The 23,445-nt window shown below is 32.7% G+C and overlaps 1 protein-coding gene across 7 annotated transcripts in view; it reads right to left on the bottom strand.

Annotated features, from left to right (window-relative positions):
* The window catches only part of AP3B1 (adaptor related protein complex 3 subunit beta 1), a 265,282-nt gene that overhangs the window by 171,122 nt on the left and 70,715 nt on the right, over positions 1-23,445 (bottom strand). For all 7 annotated transcript variants that reach the window (XR_013362344.1, XM_077867315.1, XM_077867294.1 and 4 more), the window contains one exon: positions 14,547-14,729. Coding sequence is in view for 6 of the 7 variants with exons in the window: in XM_077867315.1 (XP_077723441.1) it covers positions 14,547-14,729 (183 nt within the window). In the remaining variant the exon portion in view is untranslated. The remainder of the gene's footprint in view (positions 1-14,546; positions 14,730-23,445) is intronic.

The raw sequence follows: 23,445 nt of genomic DNA, 5'->3' as shown, positions 1-23,445 counted from the left end.
CTATATCTTTATGTCAGTTCATAAGGAATAACAAGAAATAAAAAATAAAACTGACAATTAAAAACTACATATTAAAAAAAAAAAACTACATATTGCAAAATCTGTTTATATATGAAAACTAATGAACAAATCAAATATTCCTGAAAAACATTTTCTTTTGCAACATGTGATCAGTAACACTGGAATCAGTAGAAATAAAAGACAACTTCAGCTGATATAATCCCTCATGTTAGCAAAGATCTTTCATAAATATCTCACTGGATCCTAAAACCACCTCATGAGGTAAGCAAAGCAGGTATTCACTGTCTTTTTCACAAGATAAAAGAACTGAGGTATACAAACTTACTCATTTTTTTTAAGATCTTATTTATTTATTCACGAGAGACACCAAGACAGAGAGAGAGGCAGAGACACAGGCAGAGGGAGAAGCAGGCTCCATGCAGGGAGCCTGATGTGGGACTCGATCCCAGGACCCCAAGACCACGCCCTGGGCCGAAGGCAGGCACTAAACTGCTGAGCCACCCAGGGATCGCCTCAAACTTATTTAAATTTATCAATAATTTCATAGACTAAAAGTAGTAGGGCCAGGATTTTATCTTGAAATCATTATTCTTCTTCTTGTCCTCTCTCTCTATTAACTTGGGATTTATAGTAGTCAAGAAAATGACACTGAATATACCCAGTTGCCTTCTAAATGCAGTGACAGCCTAGAGGGCACTAGCACAATCTTAAGATCTGTACCAGGACAAAGGATCTCTGTCATCTGCTGTGGACATGTGCTATTACCTAATGCTTAAAAGCTATGCAACTGGGTTATTATAATAGTCTCACACAATCAGACACCTGTATTAGTCAGTACAGTAACAAAACCATAGATTTGGTGGCTTAAACAACAGACATTTAATTCTCAGTTTTGGAGGCTGACAAGTCCAAGATCAAGGTGTCAGCAGATTAGGTTCCCAGTAAGAACCTACTGTCTTGCAGATGGCTGTCCTCACATGGCAGAGAAAGAAAGAAGAAGCTCTCTGGTTCCTCTTCTTGTAAGGAACCATAGTGAGGCCCCACCTTCATGACTTCATTTAAACCTAATTATTTCCAGGGCTTCCTGGCTGTCTCAGTCAGTAGAGCATGTTACTCCTTCAAGCTTGTAAATTTGAGCCCCATAGTAAGTTTAGATATTACTTTTTAAAAAAATAAAACCTTAAAAACAATAATATTAAACCTAATTACCTCTCAGGTCCCCATCTCCAAATACTATCACATGGAAGGTTAGGGCTTCAACATATGAATTTTGGGGAACACATTCAGTCCATAGATACCATAGCAATATACTGGTGGTACATCTCTCTGATATTGATACCATAGCAATACACTGGTGTTACATCTCTCTGATAATGGGTTAGATGTACCTAAGAAGACCAGAGTGGGTAGGTGATTAGCAGCATCTTAATTGCTTACTTAAATTAGATATTCAGTATGGATATAGCACACCTCATCAGAGAAATATATCCAATACAAAAAAAAACCATGTTTAAAAAAATGCTAAACTTAATATTTTACTCAAAGGAAAAAAAGAAGTCATGTCTCTTCCCCCAAATCATGTCTATACAAAACAAACCAGGATATGCATACTGGTTTAAGATGTTTTCCTTACATGAAGTGAATGCTATGCTCTTCACTTTACATGTTTTATATCACAGCCCAATGACCACTATGCCACACAGGTGGAAGTGTGGGTTTGAGGACCATTGAACACTGAATCTCCCCCAATACATCACAATTATGGAAACACCTGTGCCCAGTAACTTTCTGTTGAGCCACTATGGAAATTCACAGTGTTCAATTGCCCACAGCACTTTTCATTTCTTACGACTTTATGTTTGACTCCAATATATAAGAAACAAACTTTCTGAATGCAGTGGTTTCCAAATTTTGTTACTAAGAAATCTAGATCTATATAAGGCATTCTTTCAAATTTTTCTGAAATAAAATATACTCCTGACACATGGTGAACTTAAGTCTAAGGGTTCTAAGACATGAGAAAGAGGGTCCTAATTATTTGAAAACTAATTCCTATCTACTGATGAGTAGTAAATAAGAATTACTTTTTGTTATGTAGAACGCATTTTAGAGTAGTTCTCATTCAACCACAAATTATGAAATAAAATTAAAATCAATCTAAGTAGAATTAATCATGATTCTTCACATATTCATTCTCTCTTTACCTTAAGTTATATAAGTAAGTTGTTCTAAAAATAATATATGGATAACCAGTCGAATACAAAGCTAAAAATTAGAACTGATTGTTCAGAGAATAGGAACTGGGGAATTAGAGATAAGAAGGGGAAAAGCAGGGAGCATTAGGTGGCTCAGTTGGTTAAGCATCTACCTTTGGCTCAGGTCATGATCCTAGTGTCCTGGGACCAAGTCCTTCGTCAGGCTCCCTGCTCAGTGAGGAGTCTGTTTCTCCCCCTGACTCTGCCTATCCCTGCTCATGCTCACTTGCTCTCTCTTTCAAATAAATAAAATCTTTAAAAAAAAAAAAAAAAAAAAAAAGAGGAAGAGCATATACTTACTATACAATGTAGCAATTCCATTCCTATACAAATAAAAATGTATGTCCACACAATGACTTGTGGCACTGTAGACAAAGGTTACAGCTCCATGGGTGTACAGAAAAGTACAAGTTCAAGCATAAGCAAGTGCAGTCTGTGACAGCTAAAGACATATAATTTGTATGTGCTACAGAAACCATATGTTAAAGAGGAAAAAGAAAAAATATAATTTAGGATATTTACCTATAAATATACCATTTCTTTCATTCTTTAATCTGTTCTACAGTTATGAATTACCATATATTACCATTTCTCTTCAACCTGAACAATTTTTTGAAGTATTTCTTGTAATACAATTTCCCTATGAAGGACTTTTTCAATTTGTTCCTCTGAAAATGTCTTCATTCTACCTTTATTTTTGAAGACTGGATTTGTTCAACATAGAGTTCTTTGTTGACAGTTTTTCCTGTCAATAATTTTTAAATGATATTCTATTATTTTCTAGATGGCACTGTTTCTGATCAACAGCTAGTCTTATCATTGTTCTCCTGTATATAATTCATTGTTTATCTCTGCCTGCTTTCAACGTTTTTACTTTTAATTTCAGAAGTTTAACTATGATGTATGTAAGTATGACTTTTTACTTGTTTTGCTGGAGAATCTGGTAAGTTTCTTGGGTTAGTGTGCTTGGATTTTACCCCTTCATCTAAATTTGACATTTTTTTCAGCTTTTATTTCTTCAAGTATTATTTCTGCTCCGTTCACTCTTTCCTCCTTTTGGAACTTCAATTAGAGGTATTTCATTCTCTTTGATGTTGTGCCACATGGCTATGAAACTCTTCCCTTGTTTTTCTGTTTTTTCACAATGAATAATTTCCATGGATTTGCCTTCAGGATTCTTGACTCTTTTACTGCCTCCTTTCGGCTGTTAAGCTCGTCTAGTATATTTTTCATTTAATCATTATGCTTTTCAGCCCTAGATTTTCCATTTGATTCTTTCTTATGGTATCTTTTGCCTGTTAAGACTGCTCATCTATTCACTGATTTTAGTATTCTGGCTTTATATATATATATATATATATATACATATATATATAATAGCTTTTTCACTTACCTATAAGTGTCTTTTCTTGATTATACTGAGGTGACTTGCTATTGACTGCTTTTTCTCTCAAGCAGCAGTTATTTTTTTTGTTTTTCATGTCCATTGATTTTTTAAAGTTGTATTCTAGATATGATCAACCACACAGCATAGAAGTCTTCCTTACATTGAATTCCTCTGAAGTGTATTGGTATTTGTTATAGTACATATTTTACTGGTCTCAAACTGCAAACTCTGTCTGCCTTAGTGGCCAGCAAGTGAAATCTCCATTTAGTCCTTTTATCTTCCAGATGCTACTTTTTTGCTAGGCTCAGTAGAGTCTTCCTCACACATACACACTTTACTGTTTGGCCAAGGATCTGGATGCCATTTACTATGCATTTCCAGGGGTTTCACCCTTCTGTGGTTCCCACACTCTTCTGGAATTTTCCCCTAATTTTTAGGTACTCTGCCAGTCTTGAAGTCTATTCTCTGATAGCTAGGTAAATAAGGCTGTGGCTTTTTTCAAATATTGTATGAATCTGGGGAGTGACCTCAGATAAAAACCAGCACTCAAAAAACTTATACCTTGAAATTTCAGCCTTGCATATATAGAATCCTCTCTGGTTTTTTTCCTACTTTTGACTATGTTACAGTGACTTTAGATTGCTGATCTCTGCAAAAATTTTGTAGAGAGTTAACTAAATCAAGGCATTCCATCAGTAGAAGCTGAAACGCTAAGTCCACGAAGTACATCTCAACTGGAAGTCAAACGCCTTGATGCTTTTTTTTTTTTAATTTATTTTTGTTTATTTATGATAGTCATACAGAGAGAGAGAGAGGCAGAGACACAGGCAGAGGGAGAAGCAGGCTCCATGCACCGGGAGCCCGACGTGGGATTCGATCCCGGGTCTCCAGGATTGCGCCCTGGGCCAAAGGCAGGCGCCAAACCGCTGCGCCACCCAGGGATCCCTGCCTTGATGCTTTTTATGTGAAAGTGAACCTTTCTCATATACCTTGCCTCCTCATTCCATTTTCCTCATCCTTCCCATTATATCCCATTAGCCAGAACTACATTATATGCCATTCCTAAATCTATCACTTACAAGGGGAATGTAATTATTAACATTAACAAGACATTAGACTGAGGAGTAACATGGCTTCTTTAAAAGTATGTGGGTGCTCAATACCTATAGAAAATCTGTTTTTTTCAATGGGGGTTGGCTGTTGGATACAGTGATGCTTTCGCTACATCACCTAGACAACAATGCACTGGAATAATCTGCCTAATGTAGTATTTTGGAACTGCAGAATCTACAGGAAGACTACAATGATTTTAAGAAATGTATCAGAAATTTAAAGTCTATACAGACACAATTAAATGGATAACAGAATAGAATAAAACTGGATGTTTCAAATTACCAATTAGTTTACATAAAATCATAATCTTCTCTGAGGTGAATACAGAAAACTATTAAGCAGCAAAATCACAAAATTAAAGATTAATGTAAATAAATAATGAACTTGTCAGAAGATTGAAATTCATTATTAAATGTATCCATTCCTTTATGCTAGAATAATAAGACTAACACAGAGAAAAATATAAGGAAACAAATAGGTGATACAGTAAGAAAAATTACAATGATACAAGTATCTATGGGAGAAAAAAGCTCAGGAATAAAGAGGAAACTTAGCAAACATCAGAGAAGTATATATCATATATCTTTTTTTTTTAAGGATTTTATTTATTCATTCATTCATGAGAGAGAGAGAGAGAGAGAGGTATAGAGATACAGGCAGAGGGAGAAGCAGGCTCCATGCAGGGAGCCTGATGCAGGACTCGATCCTGCGACCCCAGGATCAGGCCCTGGGCTGAAGGTGGCGCTAAACCACTGAGCCACCTGGGCTGCCCTGAATCATATTTCTTAACTTCTTAAACTCTAAGTCTCTCCTCCTAAAATTACATTGGTCCATGTTGAAAATCATAAAATACTTAAAACCATGAACATTCTGGTACTTCTAGATAAAGATAAAGAAACAAAGATAAAGAATACAATCTCTTTTCCCAATGTAAAAACTGTAAGGAAAATAAAAATATTAAAACTAGCAAAAGATCAGTCAATATTAATGAAACAAGAGGGTCACAATCTATTGGCACAAACTTTAAGATTTTTTTAAAACAGAAGATTCTGGAAAAACATTCCTTGCTTCTTAAGAATGTTCATTAATAATCTCCTCCCCAAATTTAGATAGAAAAAAACGAAGAGGTTATTCTTATCTTTCCAGTCTACTGGGGCAGGTGGGACAGTGAGGGAAATTGGTGGTGAAAATAGGTGGTGAGGAGAAGCTGGTGGGAGAAAACAACAGAGCTGGCTCTCCCTGAAAGAGGTAAAGGGAGACCTGGGCAACACTGTCCAAAAGAAACTTTTATGATATGGAAACATTTCATAATAGCACTATCTAATACAGTAGGCACTAGCCACATGTGACTACTGAGCACTTAAAATGTGCTAATGCGTCTGAAGTACTGATTTTCAATTTTAGTTAAATAGCTACATGTGGCTAGCACCTACTATATTGAACAGCACACTTCTTGGATTAAACAATGAATAAAGAATAATAAGGTAAAGATCAAGAATATTTCTCCATAGGAACATACTATATATTCATATATAATATGAATGTTAGTATAGGGCATTTAAGAAGATTCCAGAAAAAGTGCTCAGGAATTCTTAAAAAAAAAAAAAAAAACCCAAATCTTCAATCTCTACTGAGGCTAATAAGCTTACTATCCCCAAATGCCAGGCTACTACTAAACCAAAGAAGAATATGACATAAAATACACACAACTCAAATTGAAACTGAGAGGAAGAAACAAACTGTCTTTAGGTGTGGTTGTACAAAATTAAAGCCACACAGTACCAGAACTTCCCAAGTATTTACAATTGAAAAGAGTACAATAATTATGTAACATATTCACAACACACATTAAAAAATGCAGAAGACAAATCATTCTGGAAAAAAATAATCCCTATAATTGTACATGTATTAAAAGTAATTTCTCCAAGAAGTTACTAAGAACATGAACTCAAGAAAATACAAGTTTAAATATGAGATGATAAAATTATATAATAAAGGAAATATCAGATTGAAACCTGAGTGAATAAAAGCCAAAGCACTATCATTACCAAAATAAGTAAAAACTGTTAAAGACAGATTAGATCAATGAAAATCAAATTATTGATATAAAGACTTGAGATAATACAAATGCAAATTAAAAGACAAACATTAAAGCAATTTTTTATTTTAATTTTTTTTTAAAGATTTTATTTATTCATGAGAGAGGCAGAGACATAGGCAGAGGGTGAAAGAGGCTCCCTATGGGGAGCCCGGTGTGGGACTCAATCCCAGGACCCCAGGATCACGACCTGAACCAAAGGCAGATATGCTCAACCACTGAGCCACCCAGGCGTCCCAAAGCAATTTTTTTAAAAGGTGAAAAACAGAGAAAGATTGTAAAATAGAATAACTAGTATTTCTGAAGCATATAAATGACAAATGAAGCAAGGAAAAAAACCCTGGAAGATCAAAGAACTCAAATACTACAAAATAGAATGAATATATATGGAATGATCCACTCTGAGATGAAATCTTACTAATCTTTACATTTTTTTTTTTTAAAAAGAGAAACAGATTTCTGGGGGTACAAAACAAACAAACAAAAAAACAAAAACAAGTTACTTGCAAAGGAGAAAAATCTGTGGCTACTGGGAGAGCTCTCTGAAGAAGGGGAAAAAAGGTGTGACCCAAGAGTATTTCTTTTTTAATATTTTATTTATTTATTCATGAGAGACACACAGAGAGAGGCAGAGACAAAGGCAGAGGGAGAAGCAGACTCCCTGCAGGGAGCCCCACGTGGGACTCGATCCCAGGACCCTGGGATCACACCCTTGAGCCAAAGGAAGATGCTCAACCACTGAACCACCCAGCTGTCCTGACCCAAGAGTATTATATGCAACCAAGATGTCATGTATAAAAGTAACATGACATTTCAAATACCTAAGAGAATACTGATTCCTTAAGGAGATGAAAATGTTACTATACAGAAATATTTGAAAAGTCACAATTAAATGAATACACATTAAAAAAATTATAATAAAACAGTATTTTTTGGAATAATGAAAGCATGATGGAATAATGGGAAGCAAAGATGGAATAATGAAAGCATGAGACAATACAGAAGAATGCCAATCTTCCATTTCTATAACAGGAAGTCAATATAAAATGTCTAAAATTCATAAACCAAGAAACAGCAATATATACATATTACAAAAAAATGTATATTACTTAGAAATAGAGAAGGTTAAATATATACATTTCTAAAAGAATTTGAGGTAGCTGATTCAGGCGAGGGGAAGGATGGAACAGAAAAATGTCACTTCTCAGAATCCACATATTATTTAACTTCTTTTTGTTAACCATGTACATGTTTACTTGTATAAAATTTAAAATATTTTTAAAAGAAACTTCATGAGTTAAAAAATCCAATCAAAAATAAACCATGAACAAGAAAAATAAGGACTCTAAGATAAATGCTTCATAACTAACAGAGGGAGGGGAGACCCTATTTCAATATCCGCATATTGTTCAGTTTCCCAGTAACTAGTGCACATTGAACCCTTCATCAATAAGTGCCTGACAAGGGGATCCCTGGGTGGCTCAGTGGTTTAGCGCCTGCCTTTGGCCCAGAGCGCGATCCTGGAGTCCCGGGATCGAGTCCCACATCAGGCTCCCTGCATGGGGCCTGCTTCTCCCTCTGCCTCTCTCTCTCTGTGTGTGCATCTGTCATGAATAAATAAATAAAAATCTTTAAAAAAAAATAATAAGTGCCTGACAAAGTGCACAAAAACTTCTGTATTTGTATGTAAAGCATGGATTCCACCTTAACTCCCCACTACTGTTATTTTAAAATTTAGCACAATAGTGAGATTCAAAAACAGTCCATTATTAAAATATAATACAAAATTTATTTTACAAAGAATATGAACCTGTAAAGAAAATAAAAGTTCAATAAAAAATAATCTCTACCATGTAGGTCCTGGAAGACAGGACATGGTATACTATTTTCACAATACCTTTGTATTTTCAGAAAACAGCTAATCGAGAACTATATATACAAATTTTGTGTTCTACTGAGTTATTTTATAGCTGTTCCTGAAAAACTTCAGGAATTGATCTCAAAATACTTTAAACAATATTCTAATCTTGGAACTTTCTTACACCTAAGGTTTTATAACTGAAGTACAGATCTATTCAGAGAAATAAAAGTAAATTCATCACTCCAAATTTCAAAATGGAATGCATACTGCCACTAAAATTGTATTACCTGGATTCATAAACAAAACGTGAGTTTTGTGAGTACATAAAGTTTTAAGTTCTAAATCATGAAAGTAAAAAATTTTGATAATTCTTATAAAACTGTCATCTCCTAGAGAAAGTTTAACTTTTAAAGAACTAGATTCATAAAATTAACAACCTTTCTGTCAGGTCCTCGTTCATGAGCTTTCTTTCAATTGATAATTAACACCAGTAAAGGGGTTTTTTTGTTTTTTGTTTTTGTAATACTCTTAAAATTAACTTGGTATTTTATAATATTTATTTTTTAAAATCCATTATTTCTACCAAAGCAACTTTAGTCTTAGAGATTTACATTTATGCTTCGAGTATTCTCCCATAACACGCTTGAATGACACAAAGAAAATATTTAAGTAATTTTATATCCTTGAAAATTATACAAACTTGACCTAGAATAAAAAAAAAACAAAACAAAACAAAAAAACCCTACATGGACTGCAAAGAGTAAGGTAAATTTGAGAAAATAAAAATGCAAATATGCATTTTAGCAGTCTCTTGAATTTATTAACCTAAAAGGTTTAATTTCCATTTTCCTGCATCAGCTTTATTTATAAAATGTCGTGCCCTATAAATACGCTGTTATTTTCTATAGTCAAGCACCCTCTTAACAAATCTTCTCATTAATATGTAAATTTAAAGTCAATCGGTCTTCTCCCTGACAGCCCCATGAATTCCTAGTGCACTGTATAATCGGCTTTGACTTGGCATCCACTATTTATCATCAAAGATGTCAGTTAGAAAAATTATGGAAAATGCACTGCAATTGATATGACTGCAATCTACTTTGTCAACACTTAATTGTTCCTCAAATCATACATTTACATATAAACAGCCTAAATACTGATCTATAATGATGCAAATAAACTAAATTAAAAATATCTTCTGCCCTAAAGAAGCTTGTTTATATATGATGTGTTCATTTGAGAATTTATTGACAAAAGTATGTTACATCAGCTCATCTCAAAAAGTATTTCTACTGATTTTCAATTCCTCATAAAAACAATTTTGTTACCTTTCAAGCATATAAACATAAACAAATGTCTTAAAAGTTCAATGAGAAACATGATTCTTCTTTCTGAAAAGCAAATTTAATTATAGTTGTTACCTAATTGCGATGTCTAAGCACTATGGATTAGGGAGGGGGAGCTTCAAAAATGGCTTCAACTGGAACACAGTAAGTAAACACAGAGAAACTTATTAAAGTAAGCAGAAAGACAGTTTAATTTGAAAGTCATGAGGTTAAAAAAAAAAGTCATAAAAAAAAAGTCATGAGATGATAGAATACAAAGAAAAGAATGCTAACCTAGAGATCAGATCTTTCTGTTTATATTTCTGGCTCCACATGTACAAGCTTAGGTGAGTTGTTAAAATCTACACGCCTCAATGTCATCATTTATAAAACGGGTATAATAATCACTACTATCCCATCTCAAATAAAATACTACTTAAGTACAGCAAAATAAGAAACTACTGAATTTAATGTATTATGGTGTTATTTTTCACATATTATCTTCGCACCTGAGAAAGAATTCCCTTGATTTTAATGAATTTGGTACATATAGGCAGTTTTTTACTTTAACTTTTAAATCAATATATTGTTTTAGTGAGAATGTTTTCTTGTAAAATCTTTCACTTCAAGGTAAATGGTGCTTTATATATCATAAAATGGTGTTCATACAGCATTTATACAAGTGGCTTCTGCCTGTACGTAGAAGGGGCTGAGATGCTAGAACGTCCACCTTTACACTCTGCTAATTTCATGACAGAAATACATTCAAGACACGATGGTAAGGATAAAACAGGATTGTAACAAGCACGGATTAAGGTATAGAGTACTGTTCCACTTTGTCTTTCTATCCTATATTATTCTCAGCAATTCTTTACTATATGGTATGCTTTCTACAAACTTAAGGAGTGAAAAATGAAAGCAGACAAGAATGCAAAATACCTCTAAATTTATTTCAGCTTGATGACTGAGCTTCTCAACTCTTTTTTTTTTTTTTTTTTTTAAGATTTATTCATTTGATAGAGAAAGCAAGGGCACACGGGCTAGGGGGGAGAGGCAGGAGAGAGAAAAGCAGACACCCTGCTGAGCAGGGAGCCCAATCCAGAATAGGGGGCTAATACCTTGATATCATGACCTGAGCCCAATGCAGCCACTTAACCAACTAAGCCACCCCAGTACTCCCTTTAATTTAATTAAAATTAAAATTTTTAATTTTTAAAATTAAAATTACCACATGTAGTCCTAAAAAGTTGGATGCAACTTAAAGTCTAGGCCAAAAAGCCTACAGTATTACAAGTGGCTGGGCTGCTCACTGAAAAGTTGCTTAGTAAAACAGAATTCTAACAAGCTATACAGAAAGTCTGAGATGAGTAAACTCAGAGTAAGCATGAACATGGTCTAAATGGTGATAATCCACTTGAACCTTAAATGTATTTGTACCAAAAGTCTAACATCTTGGACAATCCCTAACTTCTATACTGCAATAAAGGATGACCCTTCCAAATCTATCCTGCTGGTACTGAACAGAAGACATACGTATACAGAGACAAAGGCCTGTTATCTTGATGATTTGGGAATCAACTGATACCACTTTAAATTAATAAATAAAGTGAAATGTGTTATCCAAAGTAAAATTTATAACCACTAGAAAAACTGAAATTAGTTACCAGGAAATACCTTTAAGGGGTCAACCTAGAGGTTATGAGAAGGAAGATTTATCTTTTATCTTACCATGTGCCTGAATTTCCTCTTTAAAAAAAAAAGTTATAACTATAGTTCGCTAAACTCGGATAAATCTTCTATTTGACTGAGGTTTTCTTCTTTTCTTTCTTTAAGCCAAGAAATCTTTCTCAAAGGAAATCATATTCATAGATATATATGAAAGGCAGACAAAGACGAAGGCTGCTCTGGATCAGAGGCAAGAACCCAGAGAGCTGCAGAATCTAGAGCACCACTACCTCCCGTGGTTGTTCTATGGCAGTGTTACAGCATCCGCGAGGCCTAAGATGCACATTTGCACATTTGAAAACTAATGAATTAGTCTATTAACCACATAATCTAGAATACTACCAATGCCAAGGTTAGATTGCAAATAAGTGCAAGGTAAGAAATTACTTCGCCCAGTTTCAGCGTACCCAGGACAATGACCAGACTTCATTTCATGTTTGTAATAATTAATGTGCAAAGAACCTACATGTGAAAACAGAAGAAATACATGTAGCCTCAACTTTTTAAATTACTTATCAAAAAAGTAAATATATATGGTAGTACAAAATTTAACCTGCTAGCTTTACAAATAGCTTTCAACCTGAATTTTATCTAAAAATAAGATGAAATAAAATTCAAGGAACAAAAACACAAATAAATAGACTACAAAAACAGAGATTTTAAAATAGACATTTTTAGAAGCTATGGCAAGGAAGATGTATTTAATTCTAATTTCTACATAATAACAAAGCAAAGGATTATTTGCATAGGGATACTCAAAATGATTTGATGGTGGCAGGAAAGTAAGATTTAAAATCTTATTAAATAGTGGCAAAATTACTTTATAACATAAAAAATTACTTTGCAACCTTATAATGGAAAAAAAAATGTGAATAGCCACTCTGGAAAAGAATTGGCTGAAATCAAACAACTTATTATTAGCAACAAAAATCTCTTGTTAAAGTTACCATTTACATGAGAGAGTCAAGACAGTTGCAGCATGGGCATGTTGTTGCTTAAGTCCAGCAAAAGTGCCACCAAGAGTTTACTCTGTTCAGTGATAAATAAAATCAACTTTATAAAAAAAAATAATCATCTATGTAAGAGTCTATATGGCATGAGACTTTTATATATAAATAATTCAAAGCATATTTCATTTTTTTTAAGATTTTATTTATTCATGAGAGACCCAGAGAGAGAGAGAGAGAGAGAGGCACAGGCACAGGCAGAGGGAGAAGCAGGCTCCATGCAGGGAGCCTGATGTGGGACTCGATCCCAGGTCTCCAGGATCACGCCCTGGGCTGAAGGCAGCACTAAACCGCTGAGCCACCCATGGATCCCCACATATTTCAATTTTAAATCACCTAAACACTTTCTTAATATTAAAATGAAAATGGAGTCAGTACTATAAAGTCTTATGGATAAAAATATATTTTTAAATATTTAAAATAATTTTTAATACTAATAATACTATCACTGTAAAAAGCACTGATGAATATTTTAAATATTTAAACCCCTTAAACATCTGAAAGCTAAACATGTCATCTACAGTATTATGAACATTCCTCCATTTTATATACATTTTCCTCTCACTTTATTTCTAATTAACAAAAGTAAAATGTACTGAACACAAATGTATTGAGCAACAAAAGTGTATGTACGTTTAAGTTTGTACATAAACCATTATGATATAATTGGGGTATTTTTGGTTTTTTACTTTTTAAGCAGTTGATTTTAAAAATCTATAATACTACTTTTTCCTTTTTAATTGAAGTTGAAAAAAAAATTGAAGTTGACATGTTATATTAGTTTCAGGTGTACAACATAGCAATTCACCAACTCTACATTATGCTAGCTCATCACAACTGTAGCTAACATCACCAAGCAGTACTATTAAAATATGGCTGAATATACTCCCTAAGCTGTACTTTTCATCTCCATGACTTATTCATTCCATCACCTGGAAGCCTGTATCTCCTACTCCCTTTAACCCATTTTGCCCATCTTCCCATCCTCCTCCACTGGCTTTTTAAAAAGACAAAAAAAGAAGTATCACAATATTAGAATGAATGTGCTATTCTTATAATATTTAACTTCTTTTTTAAAACGAGTTTCAAATTTATACTTAAATATTGAATATATTCACAAAAGGATCTCCATTGCAAGCTATGTAAATAAAATTTTCTCAATTGTCAATAAAGTAAAAAAAGGTATTAGTTATGCTTCTAATGCTAATATGCATAAAGAAAACTATTTTAAAGTTTATTTAATTATAAATTTCACTAAAATTCTATCAGCTTAAGTGAAAAATGGAAAACAAACATTTTAAAATATAAAACTTTGAAAATGTAGTTTAAAAGTTTAGCAATATTTCTTATAAAGGCAAGAAATCTCAAGTATAAACTCACAAGTGCTAGAATCACATTACCTACTTGTACAAGTGAATTACATAACAGTCAAGACTTAAAAATATGAAAGCAACTAATCACCAAAGAAATCTATGATTTGGCAGTATCACTGCTAACACTGTACCAGACTGTTACTCCTAACAAGAGTTTATACCCTAAGAGTTTATACCTTAAGTCATACAGTATATATCAATTAGTGCCAAAATAATGAAAAATTACCTTTCAATTTATTTTTCCCTGCTTTCCAAAAGAACATAAATAAAAGGAGTCCTCCATAAATATGCAGATCTCTATATTTTACAACTATACACATTTTTAAAAGCTCATCCATTTTCTTAGTATACTTTATAATTGGAAGACCACTCAACACTTACCTCTTTCCAAGGACTGACAAATTGTGTACGAGCATATCGAGTTAGCATGTGGATTATGACAACTTGTCCCCACTCTTCTACATCAACTAGTAAATTACAGAGCTTGCGGTAATTCTTGTGAATCAGATCTATTCTATCCGGGCATACTTCTTCAAATGCCATCACAACACTGCCAGCTACCAGCTAGAAAAGGAAGAAATAGTAACTCATTAAAAAACTTTTCTTACCATCAAAGACTCTACTCAGGCATTACAGAGATACAATCAGTATTATGACAATCAATATTTAAAGTATTCAGTTATTTAAAAAATGATTGTTAATGTTTAAATAACAAATTTTAACTGTCACTCCCTCAAAGAATAATTTTTATAGCTGTAACATGTCTGAAAAGCTAGCTTCTTCCTGAAATATTACAATTAGTATTAAAAATTCCACCAATTTTTTTGTCACACTAAATTTCAATAAATTGTTCATACATGACTCAACATATTCATCACATACATTTTTTATTTTTAAAGCTAACCTAAGTTCCAATCTAAAGATCCATCATTTAGTATATAACATTCAGAAAAATAATCAAGACTATAACAAAGACCACATCATATCAGTTTAAAATGAAAACAACAATGAATTTATTTTAAAGTGTGTGAGGAACTCTTAAGTGTCTCTGGTGTAAAACACTTTCAAATCTTCAACATTTTAACCCATTTGTTAATTTTTACCATTATTTTATTTACAAAGAAAACACACAGGCTAAGATTTTAGCATTTAATAACTGATGTAACGATGTGTACAAGGTGAAATAATGTATTACCAACAAAAGTCAGCTCTCTCCAAGACCAATTAATGAACTATAAATGCTGTTTGCTTAATTGTCATACTTTGGCAAAGTAGTGAAATTAAGCTATCTTTGGTATAAAGATACAAGCTAAGCAGAATACATAATATACAAATACTTCTATATATGTACCACTGTGCAGTTAGCCAACAATATAATACTGTTGAAAAATAAATTAATATCATATTCTTTCTAAACACTAGGGATCTTCATTTTAGTGTCTAAAATTTCCCCAATGACTTAAAATAAGCAATTAAATAGAAATGTAACTTACTGAAATGGTACTTTCTGAAAAATATTAGATACAATGATATTTGTATTTTTAGTGTTTGTCCCTCTACTTGGCTGACATTTAGTTTATTAATATGCAACCAACAATACAATTGAAAGAAAACAGCTCAGAATATAGACTTGCTATTATGCTAAACAAGTTTCCAGTCCTGTGGGGATTTTATGAATTACCAATCAGTATAAACGTGAAGCCGCATTTATTGACTCCAGCCCTGCCCATGTACTGGTGCCTGCTGGTCCCAGCATGAATGCACTTCAATCGAAAAAGCAAAGAATTGATTATTTGTGTGAACTAAATAAAAAATGTATTATACGTATAATTTCCTATTTGCTATTGATATGGAAAGGAAGTTAAGTTCATGTTTTCATCTCCACATTTTGATATCTCCTGCACAAATCACTCTTCAAAAATTATATTCTGTGATAACCATATTTCTAAACGATAAGATTTAGCATCATTTAAAAATCTCTTAAAACAACTAAAGTTTAAGATATCAAACCAAAGAATAACTTAGTATTTGTGAAATATATCTATCCATACATATATTTTATATAAATGCCAATCTTACATTAATAGAAGATATACATATCAATTGATAAGACATTAAGGTACAAAAATAAATAATACTAGAATAAAATAATCCATGAAACTAAAATAGCAATTCATCAAAGTTTCAATTCAAGAAATACTATGCAAAATCAAGTTATTTTGCCTAAGCCTACAGGATTTTTTTTTCAAAGTGTTTAGTAGAGACACCAAACAATGAAAAGAAAAATCAGCTACCAAATGTTATTAAATGTTATTAAATTTATTAAACCAAGAGCTATAGGTACAACATAATTCTAAAGTACTAAGAGGTAACATGAAAAACAGAAAATACTTTAAGTATGAATATAATTGAAGGAAACACAAAAATAATTAGAATATAAAGAAATGTACCTTCACAAAATAAAACTGACCATTTTAGATATTTCCATGTATGCATTTAACAAAATGACCCTAGGCTAAACAATGCCAGAATTGATAATTTTGGTCTATTAAACATTCAATATTCTATAAAACTTCCAGAATTAAAATAAAATGATCTACTCGGATTTTAAAACCAAAAATATTGGTTTCCCAAAAACAGACAGTTAATTTCCATCTCACTGTGTCAATAGTAGCTTTTTATATAAGGGGAAAAATAAATCACTCCAACAAAACTAGCAATGAGCTCATCAAATTCAAATGCAGTTTTCCATTTATGTATTTTTTATATTAAAGCTATAAACATGGTTCATTTATCTTCCCTTGGTTGCCACGTTTTTCTGTGCTGTTGCTATGAACTTCAGCCATTAGCTGTGCTCCAAGGTAAACTACATGAACCATCAACAAAAGTGACACCCCATCTATGGAGTTCATATTTTCTCCAGATTATCTATGCTAGTTGACAAGCTGGTAATGAAAAAAATCACACTAAGCAAATGGTTCCTCTAATAACAATAAATTTTCTATAAAATTATGAAGGGTACAAAACGTTTCCTTGCATCTATTTTGTCATGAATTCTAATTAACGTTGCAAAAACCTGAGAGTGCTGGGTCATCACAAGAAGTGCATCAAGGTTTGATTGATAATATGGTATAAGTTGGCCAATGCTGCCAAGATTTTCTTCTCTTAAATTAATGGCCATCCAACCTGCCCTAATCATACAGCCCAAATGATATTCCCCTTCTTATTTCAATTTTCTTGAGGCATGGAAAATGGGAAAGATCAGTCATTTATCTTCTAATAGCTGGATAATAGATCTATCACAATAAAACATCTGCACAAAATCAGAGGTGTGGGGGTTTTTTTGCCCACAACAGTGAAGCTTTTACCAACATTAAATCAATAACATAAAATGGTGTCTTAGCCCCATAGTTTAGTTATGAACTACCAATATATTCATTAAACACCATTTTGTAGCTAAATTAAGGAGAAACTTTATCACTAAAAAAAAAATAAACAACTGAGTTTTTCAGTAAGGACTGAACTAATCTGTTTTCTTAAGAAATTCTGTTTTCTATTAGAAAGCTAAATGCTATACACAAAGGATTTCTTTAAAATTAACCTGAAAGAAACAGAAAATAAATACCACCTTGCTTTTGAGATGTTCTAAATAAGGCTGCTATGCTTAAATTGCTCAACAAATATGGATTTCTACCTTTTAAAGACAAGCCAGAGAAAGCATTATAAATTTAAAAAATGAATTTGTAACTGAATATCAGAAAAGGTGCATTTAGGACATGTTAAGTAAAGAATATAGGATGACAACAGTAAATCTAGGATCATACAATGAAATTATAAAAAGAAAACTTGTAATAGTTGATTGGGGATAATGCAACATAAATAAAATATTCTCTTTTAATTTCACTGACTATAGTTGTGGGATACATGTCTTTCAAAATTTACAGATAACTTTAAGACAACAGTTACCTGAGTAACCCTAAAATGTTCTTCTGGTTATTTTACCATTACTATATCCCTTAACCCTACATGATGTATTTTTAGAAAAGGACTATTTTAATGATAAATATTAGTCTTACTCTAGTTGTATGGAAAAAGTATTCTATTTTAATATGTTTATGCTTCCACCTTTCCTTAAAATGTAATTATAGAACTGTCTTTCTTTGGACTAAAAGAAGTAACAGAAGGTATATCTCAAAGTCAAAAGGTTAAGTGAAGAAAAGTTTTAAACAGATTGACATCTTTCAAATTTATACTTATCAGCAGCTATAGCAATGTTAACATCATAATGATCCCAAGAAGTTCTTGCTGATAACAAATAAATTATTTTTCAAAATGTGGAAATAAATTAGACATGCACTGTTCACTTAATTGGGAATTTTTTTAATTGGGAAATTTTAAAAAATAATAATAATTGGGAAATTTTTAAACAAAAATGATTTGGAATTCTTACTGGGTTTGTTTGTTTGTTTGTTTTTAAGATTTTATTTATTTGATAGATAGTGAGAGCAAGCAAGAATAGAGTAGGGGCAGATGGATAGGGAGAAGCAAACTCCATGCTGAGCAAGGAACCCAAAGCAGAAAAGCAGGGCTCCATCCCAGGACCCTGAGATCATCACCTGCTCTGAAGGCAGACACTTAACCAACTGAGCCACCCATGCACTCCGGATTCTTACTGGTTTAAATGTCAATACTGACATTATTAATTTGGGGAAGGAAATAAATACAGCTGTCTTCTTTCAGTAAAGAAATATAAGAGACAAAGGTAAGTAATAAAGCTAAGATCCATAAATATCAGAATATTTTAAACCTTTCTACAATAGATTATAATCACACAAAGGAAAAATTATCAGAAAATGTTCTCAAAACATAATTAATTTAAATAACAGGAAGGCAAGTTACAGTACCTGGGTAAATCTCAACCTCCTAAAACAAACCCAGAAAAATTAAAGATGAAAACCTATGCCTTAAGCATAACTAAAAAACAGGGAATATCCAAATTTCATATTATATGTAAGTAGAAAACTAAGTCCCAAATCCCAGAGAGTTATTCTTCAAGCTTGTATCATAAAACTTCACAAAGACCTATGGCAGCCTAGAAAAAAACTGCCCATAACAAAGCAGTCAGGAGTTGGTTGTAAACAAAAGGGGGAAATAAAGTCGACAGGAGAAAAAGAGTACTCTAAGTGTAAAAACAGTGCATAAGATTCCTGGTAGATCCAACAAATTACAAAGAAGAAATTTCAAGAGGGTAGCAGGTGGAGGGAGGATTCAATGAGGCTATCTGGGAAAAGAAAAATTTCAAGAATTGGAACAAGTCAAAAAAGAGATAGAGGAAAAGGAGTTCCTTATAAACTATAAGGTGACAGAAAAAAAGAAACCAGAGGAGGAAATTCAGGATCCTAGAAGACCAAAAAAGAAAAAAAAAATCAATCAAAATAACTTTAGGACATACACTCCATGCTCTCCCTCAAAAAAGCCATTTAATAGAAAAGCATTATTTTGCTATTCTAACAGAAAGGGTGCTCATACACTAGCAATTTTGCAAACTACCTCAAACTCAAACTACTAACCCTATCCAAAGAAATGTAAAGATGTAAGTAATCTACATGTATTGAAAACAGAAAGTGAAAATCAACAATTCAACTGCTGAGAAGTAACCACAAAAAAATTAATGATGAAGCATAAGAAAACTAACACAACACTCCAAATTGAAGTAATAAGCATCCTCAAAGAAGCATCTGAAGATAAGAAAAATGAACACGCATCAGAAATTCATAAAAGAGAACAGAAATAAACAAAAGACATCAGGAAGAAATAAAACAGAGGTTGACTGAACCCAAGAAAGAACTGAAAAGGGAAGAAAATAGTCAACATGATCATTCAATTGCAAGGTGCCCCTGCAAGAAAACAGTTGAATGAAAATTTAGTAAGGGGAATTAAAGAAAGGTAAAAAACCAAGTGAACAAAAATGAGGTAAAGAAAGAAGTAAAAAGGTTTAGAGAGACAGTGGTTGAAATGTAGATAAGAAAAGAAGATCCAACATACATAAAATTGAAATCCTGGAAGAAATAAAAGTAACAAACAAAATTGTTTAAAACCATCATCTTAAAAAAAAAAAAAAAAAACTTTGCTAGAAATAATGTAAGTTCTGAATCTACATTTTTAAAATGTTCACAGAGTACCAGAAAAAATTGACCCACATCACATAACCCTGAGACACCATTTAAAGCTATTAAATTTCAAAGATAAAGAGAAAATCATCAGGGTCAGCATCTTACTTAATAGAGATACATTACAGGCACTTCCTTTAGATTGAAACAAAACAAGTATGCTCACCATCTCCACTACTACTGGTATACAGGTCTATAATTACACAAAAGAAATGAATAGTCATAAGAATTGGAAAAGAAGAAGTAAAATCACTCTATTGGCAGATGATATATTTTCTAGAATAAACTATGGAGAAAAAATGATATAACTAAATCAAACAATAAGAGAACTTGATTAAGAAGCAAGATATAAAATTACCATACAGAAAATCAAGAACTTTTTTTATATGCCAATATAACAAGCTCAATGTGAAGCAATTTCAATTTACAGTAATATCAAAGAGGTCAAACTACATATTAATACAACTCTAAACCAATATTTAACTCAATTAGCAATCCTCATCTCACCACAAATGTAAGTGCTAGCATTCTGAAACACTTGCTCTTATCTTGGGATTGAACAAGTAAATATGCTGAGGATAATGAGAGCCACATTTTTTAATGTTGGATAAGGAAGCTGAAACGGTAGGAGGCTAGAAGGAACCCTATACTATTGTAAGACATATCAGTATAAAATACTGCCATTTAATACAGGCAGAAAAATAAAGATGTCTTTTGAGTTAAAAAAATACATAAACATGAAACACTTTGGGAAAAATGAGTGCCTCTTAAGTGACAGACCATCAAAGCTCCCAAAAGATCTACCTGCAAACACTAAATAGGATATACACCATTTGGGAAGCAAAGTGTTAAAAATGATAGTAAGCACCTAATTACAATCACCAAAAAATTAACAAATTAATTCCACAATCATTCGACAAACATTAAATATCTACCAGGAACAAGTACTCAATGTTTTCTGTGTTTTGGAAATAAATGGTCAGAAATTAATAACCAACTATTGCAAATTTACAAAGAAATTATCCTTTATGTTCCTTTTTCAGTCCCTGATAGCTTACTTGGAATATGTATTAATCCCCTTTTATGGTGTCCGGCACTATGACAAGGGTTTTATAATACAACAGCTCTTTAAACACAAATAACACTTTATCATTAGAAATTACAAGCCATACATATTTGGGAACTGAAACTTAGGAAGGCTTAATATATAGCTACCAAGGGGGAGAAGTTCAGACACAAACCCAATTCTAATTCCAAACACTACAATTTTCACCTATGACATATCTTGTTTGGGAAGACATGCACACACTATAAATGCAGATTTCATTCCTGGGCCATGCAACAAATTTGTTAGTCTATAATGTAACAGAAATCATGGTAAACTACATTAAAATAAAGGATCTGTTTCTTATAGATCTTATTTTATTCTCCACAGTCCTTGGCAAATGTCTTGCACATCAAAGAAACTAAATGTTTTTGTATTATTACTAAAATCAAGTTAACCATAATACCAATAATACTGATTCCACATCTGGGTCCTAGAAGCAGATAACAAGTATGCCATGCAGAAGACAAAAAGAAAGCAAATTTTTTTTTTCTGTCTTCATTTATTAGCCAAATCTATGTTTACTTACTTCCTATATTACATCAAATACTATAGAAGAAATGCAATGAAGATTTCTGCTATTTGACAGACTAAATTTGCCAGATGGCTTAGGAATGAAATCTTCAACCATAATTTCATGTGTAATATAACATTTTCTAAGTAAATAGTGGGAGGGCGAGTATATATTGAAAAACTCATTAAAGGAAGTAAAATGTTCAACAGAATTTATTCACTTCATTCAAAAAGAAAGCAATGAAGAAGAAATGAGGAACAAAAAAGACATGAAACAGAAAAACAAGTAAACAGCTATAAATTCAATCAATAATACTAAATGTAAATGGATTAAACAATTTAATCAAAAGGCACATGTTGTCATAGTGAATTAAAAAATCCAACTATATGTTATTTACAGGAGACACATATTAGATTCAAAATTACCAACAAGTTGAGAGTAAAAGCAAAGAAAAAGATACATCATGTAAACAGCAACCATAAGAAGGCAAAATAGCTGTACTTATATCAGACAAAATAGACTTTAAAACAAAGGTGTTATTAGAGATAGACATTTATGACAAAAGGAAAATTAAAAAACAATTATATATACACCAAACAAAAGAACTCCTAAATATATTAAACAGTGACAGAAATGAAGAGGAGATACAGACTACCCTACAATAATAGGAGACTTCAATACTGCACTTTATATAATGGACAGAACCAGAATGAAAAGGATCAACAAAAAAACAGAAGACCTGAACAACACTATAAACCAATTAGACCTAACATATCTATAGAGCACTCCACCTACCTAGAGGAGAATACACATACTTCTCAAGTGCACACTGAACATTCCTCAAAATAAACCATATACTAAACCATACAACAATAGTTATATGAACCTAGTGGCTAGTCTGTTGGGGAGCTGCTACTGAGCAACACACATGCTGATATCTGATATGTGGGGACAGCACCCTAAGATGGGTAGGTATCCTTTTCCTCAAGAGTGTGAGCCATAATGGGGGTACAGAAGCCTCTATCAGAGATACCATTATACCAGATCCTCCAGACGTCTGATCACAGACCCCTTGTGTCATCACTACTCCTAGACTTCATTATCACTATACAAAAAGAATGGGAGGGGGGAAGGGAGGAGGAGATAAGTACATTCACAAAAGATGACTCATACAACCAGTATGATCACTCTTACCAGAATAAAAGTCCTACAGATAAAAGTGTTTTAGAATATTTTTTAAAAACACATTTATAATACCAAAACATACTCCTCTAAGTTTTTAATCTCTTTAATAATTTCTAATACTTTATTTTAAAAACAGTTATTTGTTCCCAAGTGATTCAGCCTTTAAAAATCCTAAGAGGGACGCCTGGGCAGATCAGTGGTTGAGTGTCTGCCTTTGGCTCAGGGTGTGGCCCTGGAGTCTCAGGATCAAGTCCCACATCCAGCCCCCTTGCATGGAGCCTGCTTCTCCCTCTGCCTATGTCTCCG

Source organism: Canis aureus, chromosome 2 (genome assembly GCF_053574225.1).
Source record: "Canis aureus isolate CA01 chromosome 2, VMU_Caureus_v.1.0, whole genome shotgun sequence".
In the NCBI taxonomy this organism is placed as follows: Eukaryota; Metazoa; Chordata; class Mammalia; order Carnivora; family Canidae; genus Canis; species Canis aureus.
The sequence above is the reverse complement of the archived record's forward strand: the minus strand, read 5'-3'. Positions and strand labels throughout refer to the sequence as shown.